This window comes from Bactrocera oleae, chromosome 2 (assembly GCF_042242935.1).
Source record: "Bactrocera oleae isolate idBacOlea1 chromosome 2, idBacOlea1, whole genome shotgun sequence".
Taxonomy (NCBI): Eukaryota; Metazoa; Arthropoda; class Insecta; order Diptera; family Tephritidae; genus Bactrocera; species Bactrocera oleae.
The window spans coordinates 68,615,943-68,632,985 of NC_091536.1; the positions used below are offsets into that span (position 1 = coordinate 68,615,943).

The window sequence follows — 17,043 nt, forward strand, 5'->3', positions numbered from 1 at the left end:
TGTGCTATTTACGCAATTTCAATTTTGAGCTCAAATGGGTATGGATGCAGGTGTACTAAAATTCAGGTGTACTAAAATATTGAAGTACTTGTTTTTTTTTTCTTTAACTACACTAATTTATATTAATTACAGGTATAAATCATTTTATAACAGCGCTTTTGTTTTTGAAATGAAGAAAGACCTTCATTATTTCAGCTTCAGATCAAAGGTCCTGGAAACGTCAGAAACTCAAGTCTCTTTGGCGCAGTGATATGTTGCTATAAACAATAAATCGTTGGACATAAAAACCGGTCTTGCATTGTCACCAAAAGAGGAAAATTAAATTACTTCATGGTATACAAATCAGTTAGGAGAAAAAACTCTTGATATTTTACTCTCCCGTCTCGAGGTAAACAAGCTTTAGTCTCTTTAAATAACGTGAATTGCAAAATAAGTTTGATTGCAATTTCTTGGGAGAGTATCGAGTCTAACTAAAGGTTAACGTCGTTGTTTAAACGGTTTATTCTTGTCCCGTCTCTCTCGTCGAAAGAAATGATTGGCAAGTACTGCTAGTTAATAAATACTTGTGTGAAACTAAGACAGACAGGATATCTGTACCACTTGTCCTTAGCAAAGTTCATCGTGCCAGTTGGAGTCAAATTTTCAAAGTTGTATGGAAGAAAGTGAGGTAAAAACATTCAAGCATTTTGAGGTTGAAACAGCTGGGCAGTCATAACATTGGCAAACCAGGAGACATAGCCGAAACAAATTTGTAATCGGCTCAAAGCGCTTTGTCGATTTATGAGGGTCTTTAACATCAATTTTATAAGATTTCTAGGTACCGAAACAGACCGGCGATATAAGCTGTCTAAGTGAGATCCCTGTAAGGATCGAGCATACTTAACACAATCTTTTATCTTATGAATTCAACTCGATCATTTTTTTGTTGCTCTTAAATGTAAATTTTTTGACAAGAGAGCTACGCTCCAGGATAGCAAGCTGAGAAATAGCGAATCGGAGAGAGCTTATATATTTTCACAACTATCGTTTACTTCTTTTATTGGTCGATTGACCAGAGATTTTTCCGCTTGTGTCATCGGTACATGCAAAGTGAAGTGAGTTTAAAGAAGGAATGGTTGATTCTAAGAGCTTTTTATTGGCAGAAATGTACACAAGTTTTCCAGTATCGAAAGATGAACCACCTCTAATATATTTATAAGATATTTGATTATCACAGGTTAGGTTAGGTTAGTCTGGTAGGCTAAAGTGTTGATCTTTAGCGATACCAGCCGCCTCGTAGTCCATGAGTAGTAGTGATACTTTTTGATACCGCTTGACGCGAATTTCAACAGGTTTTGTGGCCTCACTAACGATACCTCCTCTAGTATTTTATGCTCTGGAACCCCCAAAGGCTTGAACCGTTACCTTGTCAAAGCGGAACAAGAGCACAAAAGATGGTCAATTGTTATCGTGATAACTTGCTCTGGAATCAGTGAGATCTTGCGATCGTGGTTGCGTACTGGATTTTGTGGAGTAGTACTACATACTACCGAAAAAATATCAACAAAAAAAAACACACTTATTTGCAATACATACAAACATCCACACAAAGTACCTACATATTTGCATGTTAAATGGATTTTAATAATTTCAATAAATAAATTTGCGTCACTATTTGAAACGAGATTTTATTTTTCAAATTAAACGCAATAATGTTGCGACTGGAAAAAATTGCATACATATTTCAATCAACAAGGGCAATATTCTCTTAATAAACCAGTGCCACATGTACACTGAAAGCGAAAAAGCTGTGTACTCGTTGTAAAAAGCTCAATTTACATAATTTTAAAAATGACATCGCTTGCAGATTTTCAATAAAAAATAAAATAAAAAATGTCTCCATTATAATGCTGGACGCTTGTGAGCCGGCGTCCATGCAATGTTTGGCGGCTTATAAATTGCTTATGGCAATCTTTTTTTATTTAAATTTTTTTACATTTCTTATTTTTTAGCAGCAGCTTGCATGCCAAAAAATATTTATATGTCGACATATTTTACTCTATACGGCTACGGTTTTTTCAATTAACGGTGATTATATGGAAAGCAGATTGGAAAAAATGGCGTTCTGCTCGCTGCGCAGTGCAACATTTTTCGCAATTCCTTTTTGTAATCAATATTTTGCTTGATCAGCAAAGTGTTGCTGAAAATGTATGTATGTGTGTTGGTGGCGTGTGTGACAGCAGCGTGCGCTATGACGCGCTTTAGTTGCTTTTGTGTGTAGTTGTGTGTGTGCGTGCATTATTCGCCGCATTTGTGGTGTTGCGGGTGCGAGAATTAATAGACAGCGGTTTTTAAATTTTCATATTTCAAAAGTGTGAGTGGAAGAACTAAAAAGAATACAGGATATGTCGTATTATAACGACAAGCTGAGTGCTCGCAAATTGAAATGAAATAAATAACAACATTATTAAATTGAATAGTTTCATTATTCTCGTTGCATTTGTACCCAATAAAGTTATGTAAAAGGCATAGGTTTTTTTCGGATTAGCGAATATTTTACATTTAAATCGGATAACGGTCTAATAAGCACCACATTTGGTATTGTTAAAACATATCAAATTCATATATTACGCCTAAGAGTATACAATGAAATTTTAGTCTGCGTAATTTTGTCTTTTAGAACGATTTGAGTGTTTTTGCACTGAAATTGAGTACTTTTCTGTAAAGTTGAGTGGTTTGGGAGTGATTGAGCAAGTTTACAGATGTTTGTTCCATTAGTGATGTTGACTTTAAGGTGACCAGATTTCCAGTGTGCCGTTTAAGTCTGCAATTACCAATATTTTATATGAAGACTAATTCATTTAAATTTATTACAAAGAAAAAAATCGAAAACAATTGTTAAGTTTTTTATCTTGCATAACTCTTATGGTTACAATAAGATCTTAAAAATGTTTGTAATTGAATACAGTCTACCTCTTTGACGAAAGTTTCCTATTTAAAGCGTTATAATATTCTAGAGCTTTATTACCTTCGTAACTCGACTATAATTTAATCTCTTATCTTGGAAACGAAATGAAGCCCGCGTAAATGGATTTGGAAAATATTTGACGCTGTTATGTGTTTATATTAAGCTTCTGACGATATTGAGGTAGAGAGACTTTAAAAATTTTCTCATCATATAAATAATGCTGTAGTATATTTTAAAGAAATTCAGGCAGTCTTTGTAAAAAATAAAACACAAGAAAACCCGTTACTTTCGTTGCGACGCTTCACAAAAAAAAAGGTTTGCATACAAGAACTGGACTTTGATTGGTCAATTTGTATGACAGTTATATGCTAAGTTGGCCGACCACAACAAGTTGTTAGGAGATTATTTCGTTGTCTTCGTCAATAGATCCTGTCGTATAGAAAAGTTTTTCACACAAAAGCTTGTCTTCTTGGGTGGTATAGACTATGTGCAAAACTTCAGAGCAATATCTCAAAAACTGATGGACTAGTTCTCGTATATACATACAGACATACGGACAGACAAACAGTCATGGCTGAACCAACTCAGCTCGGAACGCTCATCATTTATTTATACATATATATTTTATAGGGTCTCTGACGTTTTGATTTAGGTGTTATGAACTTCATGTCAAACTTAATTTACCCTGTTCAATTCTACAGTGTCTATTCATGTGATAATTCGAAGATTTTATATTGGAATTTTCTTGGAAACTGTTATATATTACGCAGTTTAATTTGTAAGCAAAAAATGAAGCAAGTGATAAATGAAAAAAATTCTTTCATGGCTTTGCAACTAATTACTTATATTATCTGAGAGAATATTCAAAAATTATTAAATTGTAAAATATAAAATTTAGCATGTTAAACGAAATATGTATACCAACGATATGTCATAGGCATGGATTATCATTCTATTCTATTAGTCTTTTGAATCAAATTACTATTTTATTTCTTTTCTGCTGAGACTGTCATATTTTATATAAAAAATTGAAACTAGTAATGGGAAGCTACGGAAAGCACGAGCAAGGCAAAAGCATTTTCTTTCAAAGAAAAAATAAAATCACATAACGAAATGAATCAGAAGTGGTCCCATATGATCACAAGCGACTCTTTAGAATACATGCATTTCTAACTAAGTCTGGTCACCCCAATCGAGTTTCAGAGAAGCCACTTTCGAGTACATTTACATACACACATATATACTCTCACATGAGTAAGCAACAAATTCTTTGTTTATTTACTTTAGGTGCGTCCGCATGTTAATAGGGATATGTAATCGGCAATTAATGAACCAAACCGTGAAGGGCGTAAGCGACCTCTGAGACGAGTTAGTATAGAATTTTTTTATTTTATATAGTAGAAAATTCAGTAAAAATATTCTAAAAGTGTGATACCATACACTGGATTTTTTGTAAACAAATTCCAAAAGATAAGGAAAGAAAAATTTTAATCAAACAAAAATTATAATATAGAAAGAGAAGAGAGACGATCAGAGTTGGTAATGAAACTTGGTATCTTTTCTAATATTATTATTATTGTTATTATTATTATAAATCTTTACAGGGTTAACTTAAATTAAAATGACAGCTACTAGAAAACTTAAATTTTTTTTCAAATTCTCAAAATTTTCATATATTGACTTGAGCGATTTTGTGTCAAACAACCCGTTGTATGCACTATGTTTCCACTATTTCTGTTCGAAAAGTAATCCGCACTGCACTCATTGCCTCCGGCGCGCTCTTTTTGAAGGAATAGCCATTAATTGTTATTTTGTTCAATAGTTTTTTGTTTTGAGTCACATTTTATTGATTAAAAAGCGAACGTAAGCAACGCAAGAATACTCATATGATTTTCACCAGTGAGCAAAACCACTGCACCGCGTTCATTCAGAAGAGTTTAGTGCTATTGCGCCGACTGTTTACATATTTATATACACATTTGTATCTATAAACATATATGTACATATATATACATATATGAATATTTATTTTTATGTAAGTGAATGCTTGCTATATCAGTCGAGTCGACAAAAATTTTTGCGCTGTGATTTTCTTTAAGAAAACTTTTTTTCATTCGTAGACAGTGATAACGCCAGTGATGCTTGTGTTGTAATAAAAGTGCAATTTTGTTGTGTTCAAATTATTATAAAAATCTAAGTTCTATATATCCGAACAAAGTGCTTTGGGGTATGTATGCACATATGTATGTATTTACATATATCTTAGTTCATTTACACACTATACACTAATAACAGCACGTGCTTTTAGTGCTTTCTCTTACTTATATCTATTACCTAAATTTTTGTGCTCAGAATTTTTTCATATTCCCGCCTCTGCACTCTGACTGCCCGTAAGGAAATGATCGGGTGTTTAGCGCGTGTGACGTTTTATGCGGCACTCGGAGTTGAGTGAGTGACATTTGAACGCAGAATGCTGTTTTTACTATAAGCATTTGGTTGAAGTCTATGGAAAATATATTGTATTTGAAAAGTAGTTAGAGTTATACATTTTTTCGGTAGCTTTTTATAACCGGACAGGCTATATTAATATAGGTTATAATAATATACAATACGAGAACTAGTACCTCAGTTTTTGAAATATCGATCAGACATTTTGCACATATCCTTTTCTCGCCAAGAAGCTGCACATTTGTCGGAACTACCGTTATCGGATCACTATAGCATATAGCTGCCATTCAAACTAAACAATCGGAATTAAGTGCTTGTATGGGAAAGTTTTTCATTTGACGAGATATCTTCACAAAATTTGACTTGAATTATAACCTTAAGCATTACTACAATATATATAATAATATAAATTTTCTAGATCGGACGACTATAGCATATAGTCGCCATTCAAATCGACCGACCAAAATCAAGTTCTTGTAGGGAGACTTTTTTTATTTCTGAAGGGTATTTTAGCTTCAATGCAACCGATGTTAACGTTTTTACTTGTTTTAACTCCCATACCAATCCCCCACCCCAGAGAAAAAAAATTTTGTATCTTATTTACTACATTAACATATAACAGTTTATTCAATATTTTCAACAGCTAATTACAATTCAAATAAATGGAACCAAAACATCCGGAAGATAAGGCGGAGGCAGTGCCCTTATTAGCGCAAAGCAATCAAATAGAAGGCGAACCGGTAAAAGATGTTATAATATTGACGCAACAGCGAGGAGGAGTGAGGGCGGAAGTAGATAGTGAGCAGGTGGCCAGCCAAGACAAACAATGTCCAGAAGTGAAACAGTACTTACAAGAAAATAAAACGGATTTGGATATTGGCTTAAATAGCGGTAAGTTTTTTTATTCTTACTTGGTTTTAGTTGATTGTGATCACAAAATAATTACAATGTATAGTAAAAGTAGAGCGTATGTGCATATTTTGAAAAAGTATTAATAATATTATGATAATATGATAGTTATGAAGCTATCATCGCTTTTTAATTGAACGGCTATGTCTCAAAGTCGCCATAAATATCAATTAATTTTGCCATTTTCTGCCTTATCGGATGAGAAAATTACTCTCTTCTTTCTTTACCCTATCGGAGTTTTGAGTTTATTATCGAATAGAGCGGAGAAACTTAAAATAAAAGCAGATTTATAAATAATTAGATTAAAGTGTTTTTTTTTCTTTAACGGTTCAATTTCAGCTCTTGGAGAAAAACTTCAAAAAGCCAGTTTAGACCCAGATAGTTAATTTTGGAAAACAAAAAAAGCGTATCAAGATGAGAAACATCGCAACTGAAATCGACCATGTTGTAGGTAATGAAAACACATATAACTTTTAGCCATAAAGTTATTTAGCCATTTTTCATATCAGCTCAAAATTTTTGTTATTTGAATTTTTCACATATTCAAATAACCAAATTTTTCTCTCACTAAATTTAGTATAAACTTACCTTTTTATATCTCAAATACGCTGTATTTTTAAATTTAAAATATTTATTTTTGCTCCTTATAATGAGCTAATATCGATAAAAAACTTTGATTTTGAATCAAAAATCTCAAAACAAAATATCTCTTTTTTTGGAAAAAGTCGGTAAGCGTTTTCTTTGTTGATATTTCTACTTTCTGATGTTATAAAAAATATATACAATACTATAGTAAATTTTCTCAAAAAATGCAAACAAAGTCCCTACCAAAAGACTCTTGGAACTCAAAATTAATTTATATAGAGAGTAGTGATCTGAATTTCAGCATTTTAGCTGCACAAATTAAGTGGTTGGATTCGTTTCGAAAAATATTGTATTGCCCTGACCCCGTAGTCATTCTTCAACAGAACCACCGAAAAAAATATTTGGTAGTCAATATTTTAATTTTTGAGTAATCATTGATTTCTCAAAAATAATTCGTTTTTGTGGCAAAATAATCGAAATTATTATCAAAAATCTTATTCCTTCGATCATTATCTGGCAAACACAGTCCCTACTAATAAGGATGATGTGACTTTGACAGCTCATGGCGGCCTAACAAGGTCATGTAAAAAATTCAGGTCGAGCCTTCTAGCCGTTTCGGGAAATTTTTCACACCAAACCTGAAAAAAGCATTTCGAGTTAAACACGTTTAAAGTTTGGACAAAGTTAAAGAACTCAAACAAATATGCTCTTAACTGCGAAACTATTTTCCACATCAATTTAAGATTTGGTGAAAATATTTTCAATTAAATATATACTCGATACTTTTTGTTAAATTCAAATGTGGATGTATCCCCCTTAGAAAATTGCGAGAAAGGTATAAATATAATGTTCGTTCCAATTTCTCAATTCATATAGACTACACTCTGTTATTTCTTGCACTTCAATAAATGTCACAGCTGAGATACGTCAAACCTCGAAAAGTTGTGAATCGAACAAGTAACTGGAATAAATCAAGACTGATATATAATGGAATAGAGGTCGAATAACAGGATTAAGCTCTAGTAAATTAGTTTTAAGTGGAATTTTAAATTTATTAGACCTTTCTATATATTATATTATTTATTTAATACTTGAAACGATCAGTATTTACTTACTTCGGTGATATAAGATTAATAACTTAATATTTAACGAGGAACTCAGCAGTCTCCACTTTGTTGCAGTCAACCGCCAATCGTAGTAAAACGAATAATATGGTGTTGACAGCAAAAAAAATCTATTTGAGTCAAATCTTTGCAATAAGAAGCGTGAAAGCAAGCATTCTACACATTTTATGAGGCATAAGTTGAAGAAAACGGCATATACATATATGCATGTATGTGTGTATGCAAATAAATATGTTCAATATATGAAGAAGAAGAGGAGAAGTGTGGAAAAAATGCAAGCTGTAACCGGAATTCGCTTAACTTTCTTCACATGTAATACGCCCCGTCTAAACAAAAACATAGTCGGCTTTTAGGCGGTCGTTGACTGTGAGTGGCGGCAACTTTGCGGCTATGTGTATGTGTGGGCTTGTGTGCGAACCATAAAACTCAAGTGTAAATTGTGACATGCATGAATTGACTGCGGAAGCAAACCGACACAACCACACACATATTTATATCTCTGCGTATATGTGTGCGTGTGTGTATTGTTGAGTAAATAATCGTATGCCAACAAAATTGCTCGCAAACATTTGCAGCTAAGACCGCAACTGCTTACGCTATGACTTGCACTTCCGCCCGATTGCTTTGGTGGTCGCCATGGCGGCAGTCTTAACGGCGTAGCCACAGTCAACACACGCACACACATACAAACAGAAACTATTATTTGTTTTTATTTTTAGTACAGCAATAGGTATTTTCCATGCGTTAACACTGTCTACTGTCTTCTGTCTGCAGCGCTTCGTAGTAGGATAAGCGGAATCCTTGCCAAACAAATCTGCATCGCTGACAACATGCTTTCCGTTCAGCGCACTTACAAACACACACAAACACATTTTTTTACTTTCATATAACATGGCCTTGTTTGGGTTGCAGTGGCTTTGCTTGCTGCCTGCAGAGTTCGGAGCTTTAGCTTTAGCTGCAGCTTCGGCTTATGCAATCCTACATGCCAGTTTATCTCAAGGAATTTAACACGCTCTGACTGTGCTCCTGCTCCGGGCTGTGCTTGCTCCTTGTCTCCCTCTGCATACTTGAGCCGCTGGGACTTGTGCCTTAAACCGACATAATTATTACTGAGCACTGCCGAGCAGAAGTTGGGTGCGCGGCATTAGGCGCTGTCAGTTTTGGCAGCCACACCAAAGGACGTCCTTAGCCGGCTGCAAGGTGGAGTTGTGGGCTCAGACTCTAACACGAAGGTATAAAGAGAATTTCGCAAAGCAAAAACAACTGATAGGAATGTGTGATATAGATGTGATGTGTTTGAGAATATAAACGGAATGTATTTAAATCAATAAATGTGCATATGTTTTGAAGTCTAAATCATTGAAGTTCATCTGGAAATTATAAGTAATAAAGCTGAGTATTTTGTAAATCAATTCTACAGATCTTGGCTACAAAAAGCTGATGTCATGAAACGCACAGTTTTCTCTATATCAGCTCATTTTACATCGCTAAAGAGTCTGACGCAGTGATGGCTGAGCTCTAGAAGTTGCTTTGCTACGCTGAAGACAGTAGATTAGACCAAATCTTTCTCCACTTGATTTTTTAATCGTAATGGTATTTCTAGTCTAGGAAAGGTTTGTTCTCAGTAAGCCAGTGCCACTACGCAACGCCGAATTCGATATATAAATTGACCTGTCTATCGGTTACTTCTGGTTTCTTTCAACTTCTCATTGCCGTACTTTAAAACCTGTCTATACCATAATTTAAGGAGAGATTTGATAATTCCTCGGGTCATGGTGTTTTACTATGTGCTAAGGCTGCTCAAACTTCTTAAAAGTAGGGTAGTAAAACAGCCTGGATATTCTTATTTATTATATTTTCCATACATATATTTCAATTAATATTTCCGCTTTGTACGTTGTAGTAGTGGTTCCTACTTTTTTTGTAGGCGACATTGCTATATTATTTATTAATCGGTCTTTTTAAAATCTATCTGTTATCCTGAGGGTCTGGTAAACTATATCTAGGTATATATAAATCAGTGTTTCGAGCTAAGTCGATTCCACCGTGTTCGTCTGTCTGTCCGTTAATACGTAAACTAATCTTTCAGTTTTTATGATATTGATCTGAAATTTTGCACCCGTCTTTTTTTCCGCAAAAAGCTGTTCATTTGTCGGGATCACCAATATCGGACCACTATATAGTTTGGCTGACATAAAAAGTGAACGAGCGGAATCAAGTGCTTGTAGGGAAAACTCTTTCACTTGTTGGGATATTTTCACGAAATTTCGCATGTACCTAAGGAAATAATGCAATCTTCGAAGAAATTGTTCAGATCGGATCACTACAACATGTAGCTGCCCTACAAACTAAACGATCGGAATCAAGTTCTTGTAAGGAATCTTTTTGCTGGCTGTAATAAAAAAATCTAACAGAGCCGATTCTAGTTTATAAAATGTATTAGAGCTATCTTTGGTTTTTTCTTCTTTGACAAGCCAGCCTGGCTACCTATATGGCTATAGGCGTCCTGCCCGATATCAACACGTTTCGTGATCGTTATTTTTAATGCTTGGCGCTTTCCTTCACAACCTTGACTTGATGTTGTTTATAAACAGCAAATCGATAAGGAGATTATTTAAGAACCTTGCTGATCTCAAAAGGTTTATCTACTTTTATATTGTAGGTTTTTCCTGTGCCCATACCTAACATATGTAATATTTCCCGAATCTTTGTATTCACAACATAATATACGTATACAAGAACTACATAGTATATGCTTACCATTGAATGAGCGTTTTAAGTATGTCAGAAATTTGACAGTAACTGGTAAAAAGCACAGTTAAATATAAATTATTATAACACGTACATACATGCATATAAGTTTTTTTAGGAAGCACCAAATATGTATAATGAGCTGCATAAACTTTCCTCAGGGTTTCATACCACAATTTGTTGAACTACGCTGATGAGAGAGTTGCGATGAGCTATTTCTCATCATTGCATTTGCATACGAAAAGTTTTGACATGTGATGTTAATGTAGATATGTTTCTGAGTATCCCACAGTGCAATATAAACAATAGTTTTAAGCGTAAGTTTTTACAATGCTTATACGTGAATATTATTATGCATAATATTCTGTAAACAATAAAACTGTTATCCAATGATGAAAATTATATTAAAATAACCAATGCATATTAACAAAAAATTATATGAGATGAAGTTGAAAATGTTCTTTTACTTAAGCTTTCATCGCATTTATTCTGCAAATTTATCATTTAATGCGAAAGTTATCACGAGCAGTTTGCTTACTAGAAGCCTTACAATTTTGTTTGAAAACGTTTAAAGGTCAAGATAATCCGCGAATTCACTTCTGGTGATTTAAGTTACTTGCGAGGGTTTTTAAACACTGCACAAGTTAACTATAAATACTTAAAGCCGTTCCATTTTGATAGCGTCAACTGTTTCCAATTGCCTGCGAAATGGGTTCTGTCGAATGTATTTATGTGAGATTAACAGCTCTTGGTCATTGGTAAGTCACAAGTTGTAAAAAATATTGAAATCTTAGAGGTTATAATGAGATGATTCAATAAGTCGGTTAAAGCGTTCGGGTAAATCACTAGAAATATATTTGATACATTTTCTTAGGAACAAATATATAAAGTACTCTCAGACTATCGCAACCGGAAGTACAAACAATCCCAAATAAACAGTTTGAGAAGCAAATCAATGTTATCACATTCCCTATAGAGCTACATTGGGAATCAAAGAAACAATGTTGAATAAATTGTACTTCCTAAGATATTTGAGATACTGGCCCAAAGCACCTGCAATGGTCTGCTATGGGTCACATGACATTTTGCTTATTCCTTAATAGAGCTAAATCTCCTTAACATATAACGGGTGTTTTTTTAGACATGTGGTTTTTAATGAGGTAATACTTTTTTGGGAGTTAGTCTTTTTGACAGCTGTTACTTGATTTTTACTATATATTTGTAGAGTTTGGTTTGCCATTTCATAATGACTAGATTTACTCCGGGACAACGTTTTAGAGTCGTGCAAATTTATTACCAAATAATGGTTCGGTACTAAAATAATGGAACTGGCGAATGTAGATATTTTGGATCTTTAATTCTTAGCTTGATAAAATCCGGTGATGATATCATAAAGACCGTTCTGCTTAGCCATATAGGTATCATACTTGTTACCGATCTTAAAACTTTTTAATCTGCCCTAGATGGCACTATTTTCATTGATAAAAAGTTTTACATACTTCACAATTGTTTCATGCAGCCAAAAGTGTATGGAAACAATCAGAAGTATCTATCAGTTGTTGTACGAAAAATTAAGATTCCTTTAGCAAAACCTCCAGGTCTAAAGTAGTTGAATCCACTCGAATGGTTAGCTAACTTTGTGGCTTGATTTCAGTTGCTCAACTCTGTCGACGTCATATCTTTATAAATATCACTTCTGCTAAGTACTTTTTCCAGCAACATCTTTCATAGCTTTTATTCTCTCCACAAGAGTCTTGTACGCTCTCATCACTTACTACTTACTCTGAATCCTTTACTTCATCAGAAGCATAACTGCCTGACACGTTAACTTGTCGTACTTATTGAATTTTTGCTTCCATATCCCAAGCCTTCAAGTAGTAGGAAAAGAAGAATGTATCTTACAACTATGTCGAACTTCCATTTTCATTGGACTGAATTTAAGGTCATCACATATGATCGCTTGTAAAATTTATTTTCACTAACTAAGTGAACGAAATACAGCACAGCTGCACTTGAAGCCACTACTTACTTAAGTCCTTGCTTTTGCTAATCCTGTAAAAGAGCTCGCTTCATCTTAATTCAACCCTAACTCGCTGGCCAGAGGAATGTAATGCACTGAAATGTTGCATTAAAGCGCAAAGTAGTGGAAAACCCAAAGGCAAAGTTGAGTGGCAAAGTGGAATTGTTGTACTGTGGCAATGTGGCCGGGCACTTGGAGCTCTAGAACTGTTGTTAGATGAGTGTATGTGCGCGTCTGCGTGTTCTGGTCTACTCAGTAATGCTGAAAGCTTCACAGATAATCAACATCACATCACATCGCATTGCATGGTATTATATCATCTTGTTTTCGAACTCAATTCCACTACTCCAACAAATGTTTTTCATATTTGCCAATATGGTGTTGCTGTTACTTTTGTTGTCGAAAAAATAAAAAATAACATATGTTTATATACATGTATGTGTGTGATTGTGTGTGTAAAAATGCATATGAATAATCTGTGCGCACTCGCTCGCTTTTTAAATGCTTATCCAGTGCAAATCTACAACTGAGTCGTCAGTGTAATCCTTTTCGAGCGGCCTGAAGCAAGTCGAATGAATGAATTTCTTTGCAAAGCCAGTTAATTATCAAACGCAGCACATCAAATGCCTTTTACCCCCCTTCACAACACACTTACACACATACACACTTGAAAAAAAGTTACAAGTATATTCATTGGCGTCCAGTTTGAACTGTGTGTAAAAGTGAGTATATGCGTAATTGAGTACTGAAGCAGTTTTAATGGTGAATTGCCTACGAATGCATCAAGCTCTGAGACTGTCCGGGAATGTAATCAACCTAAATGACAGCCAAACAAGCGGACTGAATGAATGAATAGCAGCGCAGGCAAATAAAGCAGCACCTAAGCATTGACTCCCATATGAGTCAATGTGTGTGAGAGAGAGAGTGAGAGTGATAGTATGTTTGAGTGTAAATGCGAGAATCCTGTTTTTTTTTTGGTCTGTGGCATGTGTAGCTTTGGTAAGACAACTCCTCTCTTTGCTGATGCTCGGATTTGTCTTTTTGTTTCCCCAACTATACTCCCACTAAGTCTATGCACATTTACCGTTACTAGAATTCCGTATTAAGCTGTCCGAATTGAGGCATTCATTTACAAACATATATTAAATGTTATTTTTCCAGCTAGTTGGCGAACTAAGTTGCTTTGCTTTAATTAGGACTAAGTTACTTTAGACCGAGATACCTACAGACTGGGGCTGTCCGAAGGGTTGCGTTTGTAACCTGAAACGGATTATTTTATTAATGTCACAAAGAAAATTCTTATAAAATCAGCGATTCACACTTACTGTGATACCACAATGAAAATTGATACTAAATCGAATGCGAAGTTCAAACTTCAAAAGCACCGATAGAGAGGTCTGTGAACCCTGTTCTGTATTATTTCAAGCTCATGTTAAGTAATTTGGCTTGCTAAGGATTTTCTCTGAAACGGAAATAGATCAAACTTGAACAGCAATGAATATACTATATATATATACTTAAGGCGAGCTTGAGATTTCTTAAATCGGATCAAAAATTCCAGATGTAAATATAAAATGTGTTCGAGAGATTCGTGCCTACATAACTCTATAACTTCATGATTGATAAGTCTCACTCAGTCATGTTAAAAGAAAGCGCAGCTTGTATTTTTCGAAACACTAAGAAGACTGCATCGGTCTTATGCAAAGGTTTTCAAAAAAAAAAAAAAAAAATTCAATAAGGTTTAAACCTAATTTTATAAAAAACTTATTTCCGGTTTAATTTGAAAGGAAAGTTTTACGCTTTCTGAAAAACGATGATCATTTTTTATGTCCATGTGTAGTTCTAGAAAGAAAACAATTGACTCATTGATGAACAAAATAGACACTGATAGAACAATGGTAAAACCGCTTTAACGGCTTGTCCTTTCTAAGCTGGACAGCTAAAAGTTTTCTGAAACTAAAATACATTCAACGAAACAAATCTGTCTTAATAGTGGCCTCTTTAATTGTTATATAATCCCTTTCGATCATCGAGGCAAATATACAAATTGGATTGAAGTATTCGTCAGAAATGGCCGTGTATTTATGTATCTTTGGCATGTATATTTGAAATTTAGCTGTTGTTTAACAGTCCTATAAGAACTTACACTGAGAATCAAAACCTTCACTGCATACTACAAGTATTTAGAATGATTTCAAAACTAACTCAGATGGCTATGAAGCAAACGATGTAATAAATGAAAAACTCCGTAAAAATAAGCTAAAATACGCTGCCATAAAATTTAAACAAATATGGTAAATGTAAATAAAATCGCCAAAATAGAATGGAACTCAACTGAAACATAAGTAAGAAAATAAGCAAAAGAACAAGATGAATAATAAAGGGTACAAACAAAAATCAGCATAAGTAAGAGTAAGTGGAACATCCTTATATTCATTTTCCTCTGAGTAAGTCAGAGTGTACCACAAATGCTAAAGAGAAGGTCGCTTGAGATACCGCGGCTGCCATTTTTGATACACCACTCATCGTCTCCCCGCTTCAAAAGTCAAATGTCGACAATATGTTGCATGCTGCTGGCAACGTCGCTGACGGGCATTTATTTATGTGTCTTTCATTCAACGGTTTTCACAGTTTCTTCCTCCTCTCGTCTACATAACTGTGCTCTGTGGCTTCCTGTGCAAATAGTAATACAAATCATGGAAATCAAATATAAACATGACACAACAGAAAATTCTATGCGAGCAAAGTTGAATGCAATGTAATGTGAAAAAAAGTTGTAGCACAAAGGTTGTGAAAAAGTGGAAAAGTTTATGAAGAGGTAAAATTTTGATTAAAGCGGAATATTGTTGAGCGATGCTTTAGGTGCTCCTTTTACCTTCGTCCGCTAATGAGTTCGGCGAATTGTCACAAAGAAGACCAGAATTTATGGGTGGGAACTACGAAAATGTGAGCGTGAGTGGTCTACGAAAGGGAGTGTGAAGAAAGGGGTGTATAAGCAAATATTTGCATGTGTTCTGAGAGTAATGTAAACATTTACTTTTGTTATAAAATTGTAAAAAATTTGTAGCTAAGCAACAACAGCAATATTGTTAATCCCACTTTCTGTCTTTAAAAAGTTGCGCAGAGAATAAAAGTGTTTTAAGTATAGCAATATTTGATAAGCAAGAAGCTACCATTTTAGATAAATTCGTCAGGTCACAAAAATCAACTTTGGTTTTTAAATGCTGTTGTGAATATTTTTAATAATTTTGAATTAAGCAGATCTGCGTAAAACTTTAGTGTTGCCTCATTAAGTTTAATACCCTGCTGATGATGCAGCTGATGTGGTCCAAAACTAAATCGCTTATACCTATCCATCGCATAAGAAACAGGAAGAACAAATGCATACGTATGTGTGAATGTATTTGTGCTTGAAGAGGATCACCCTGAATGTTATACAGCAGACGGCGGTGGCGCATAAGCGACATAATTGCTTTCGACTACACACACACACACGCACACACTTTTAATTTTGTAATCTAAGTGCCTACGACGCTGGAAAGTAGGTGAGCTGCTTTCAGTTATTTATTTTACGAAATACTCCAGCGCAAGTGCATAATTTACACGCTGTTATTTTGTGTGCGTGCTGTGCCTCCAGTCGCTTAACAAAACTACTTCCTTACTCACACGAGCACACCAATTGTATACACACGTGAATGCCTTCAGCACACACAGCAGTAAATGGTTGCACCTCCATTTGCATTTGCGGCGACAGCCCATAGCCGGTATTTGGCTTAAGTAGCGCTTTTATTTAAATGCATTTAATTAGCGGCCTCAAAACTGCATAAAAACGCCGTTGCGGAATTCTTTTATTTACATACATACATACATGCCACATATCTTTTCAGCTGGCGTGTGCATTTTTTGACTTTGCTGATTGAGAAATATGTGCCGGCAGGAATTTTTACCACAGTTATTTGTTCGTTAGGTTGTTATGACTTTGTGCACATCGGTATTTATTTAATTGTTTTGATTAATTAATTCTCTCGAGTAAAAGTATGCCTTATGTAATCTAAAAACTAATTAACAAGAAAAAATGTTAACTTCGGTTGCACGAAGCCATTATACCCTTCACAAATACAGAAGATTGCTTACAATAACTTGATTCCGATCGCTCTGTTTTCAGGGCAGCTATATGCTATAGTGGCCCGATATCGGCGATTCTCACAGTTGAGCTGCTTCTTGTGGAGAAAAGGATTTTATATCGATATCGCGATAAT

General features: G+C 34.6%; 1 protein-coding gene across 2 annotated transcripts in view; it reads left to right on the top strand.

The window, feature by feature from the left end:
• The first annotated feature begins 4,850 nt into the window (after nt 1-4,850).
• The window catches only part of Nha2 (Na[+]/H[+] hydrogen antiporter 2), a 73,150-nt gene continuing 60,957 nt past the window's right edge, over nt 4,851-17,043 (top strand). The window contains exons 1-2 of one of the 2 annotated variants that reach the window (XM_070105576.1): nt 4,851-4,982; nt 6,039-6,286. In XM_070105576.1, coding sequence (XP_069961677.1) covers nt 6,058-6,286 — 229 coding nt within the window. In that variant the 5' untranslated portion in view covers nt 4,851-4,982; nt 6,039-6,057. Of the gene's footprint in view, nt 4,983-5,067; nt 5,175-6,038; nt 6,287-17,043 lie in introns of those variants that run through there. The other variant, XM_070105575.1, reaches the window with a different exon arrangement.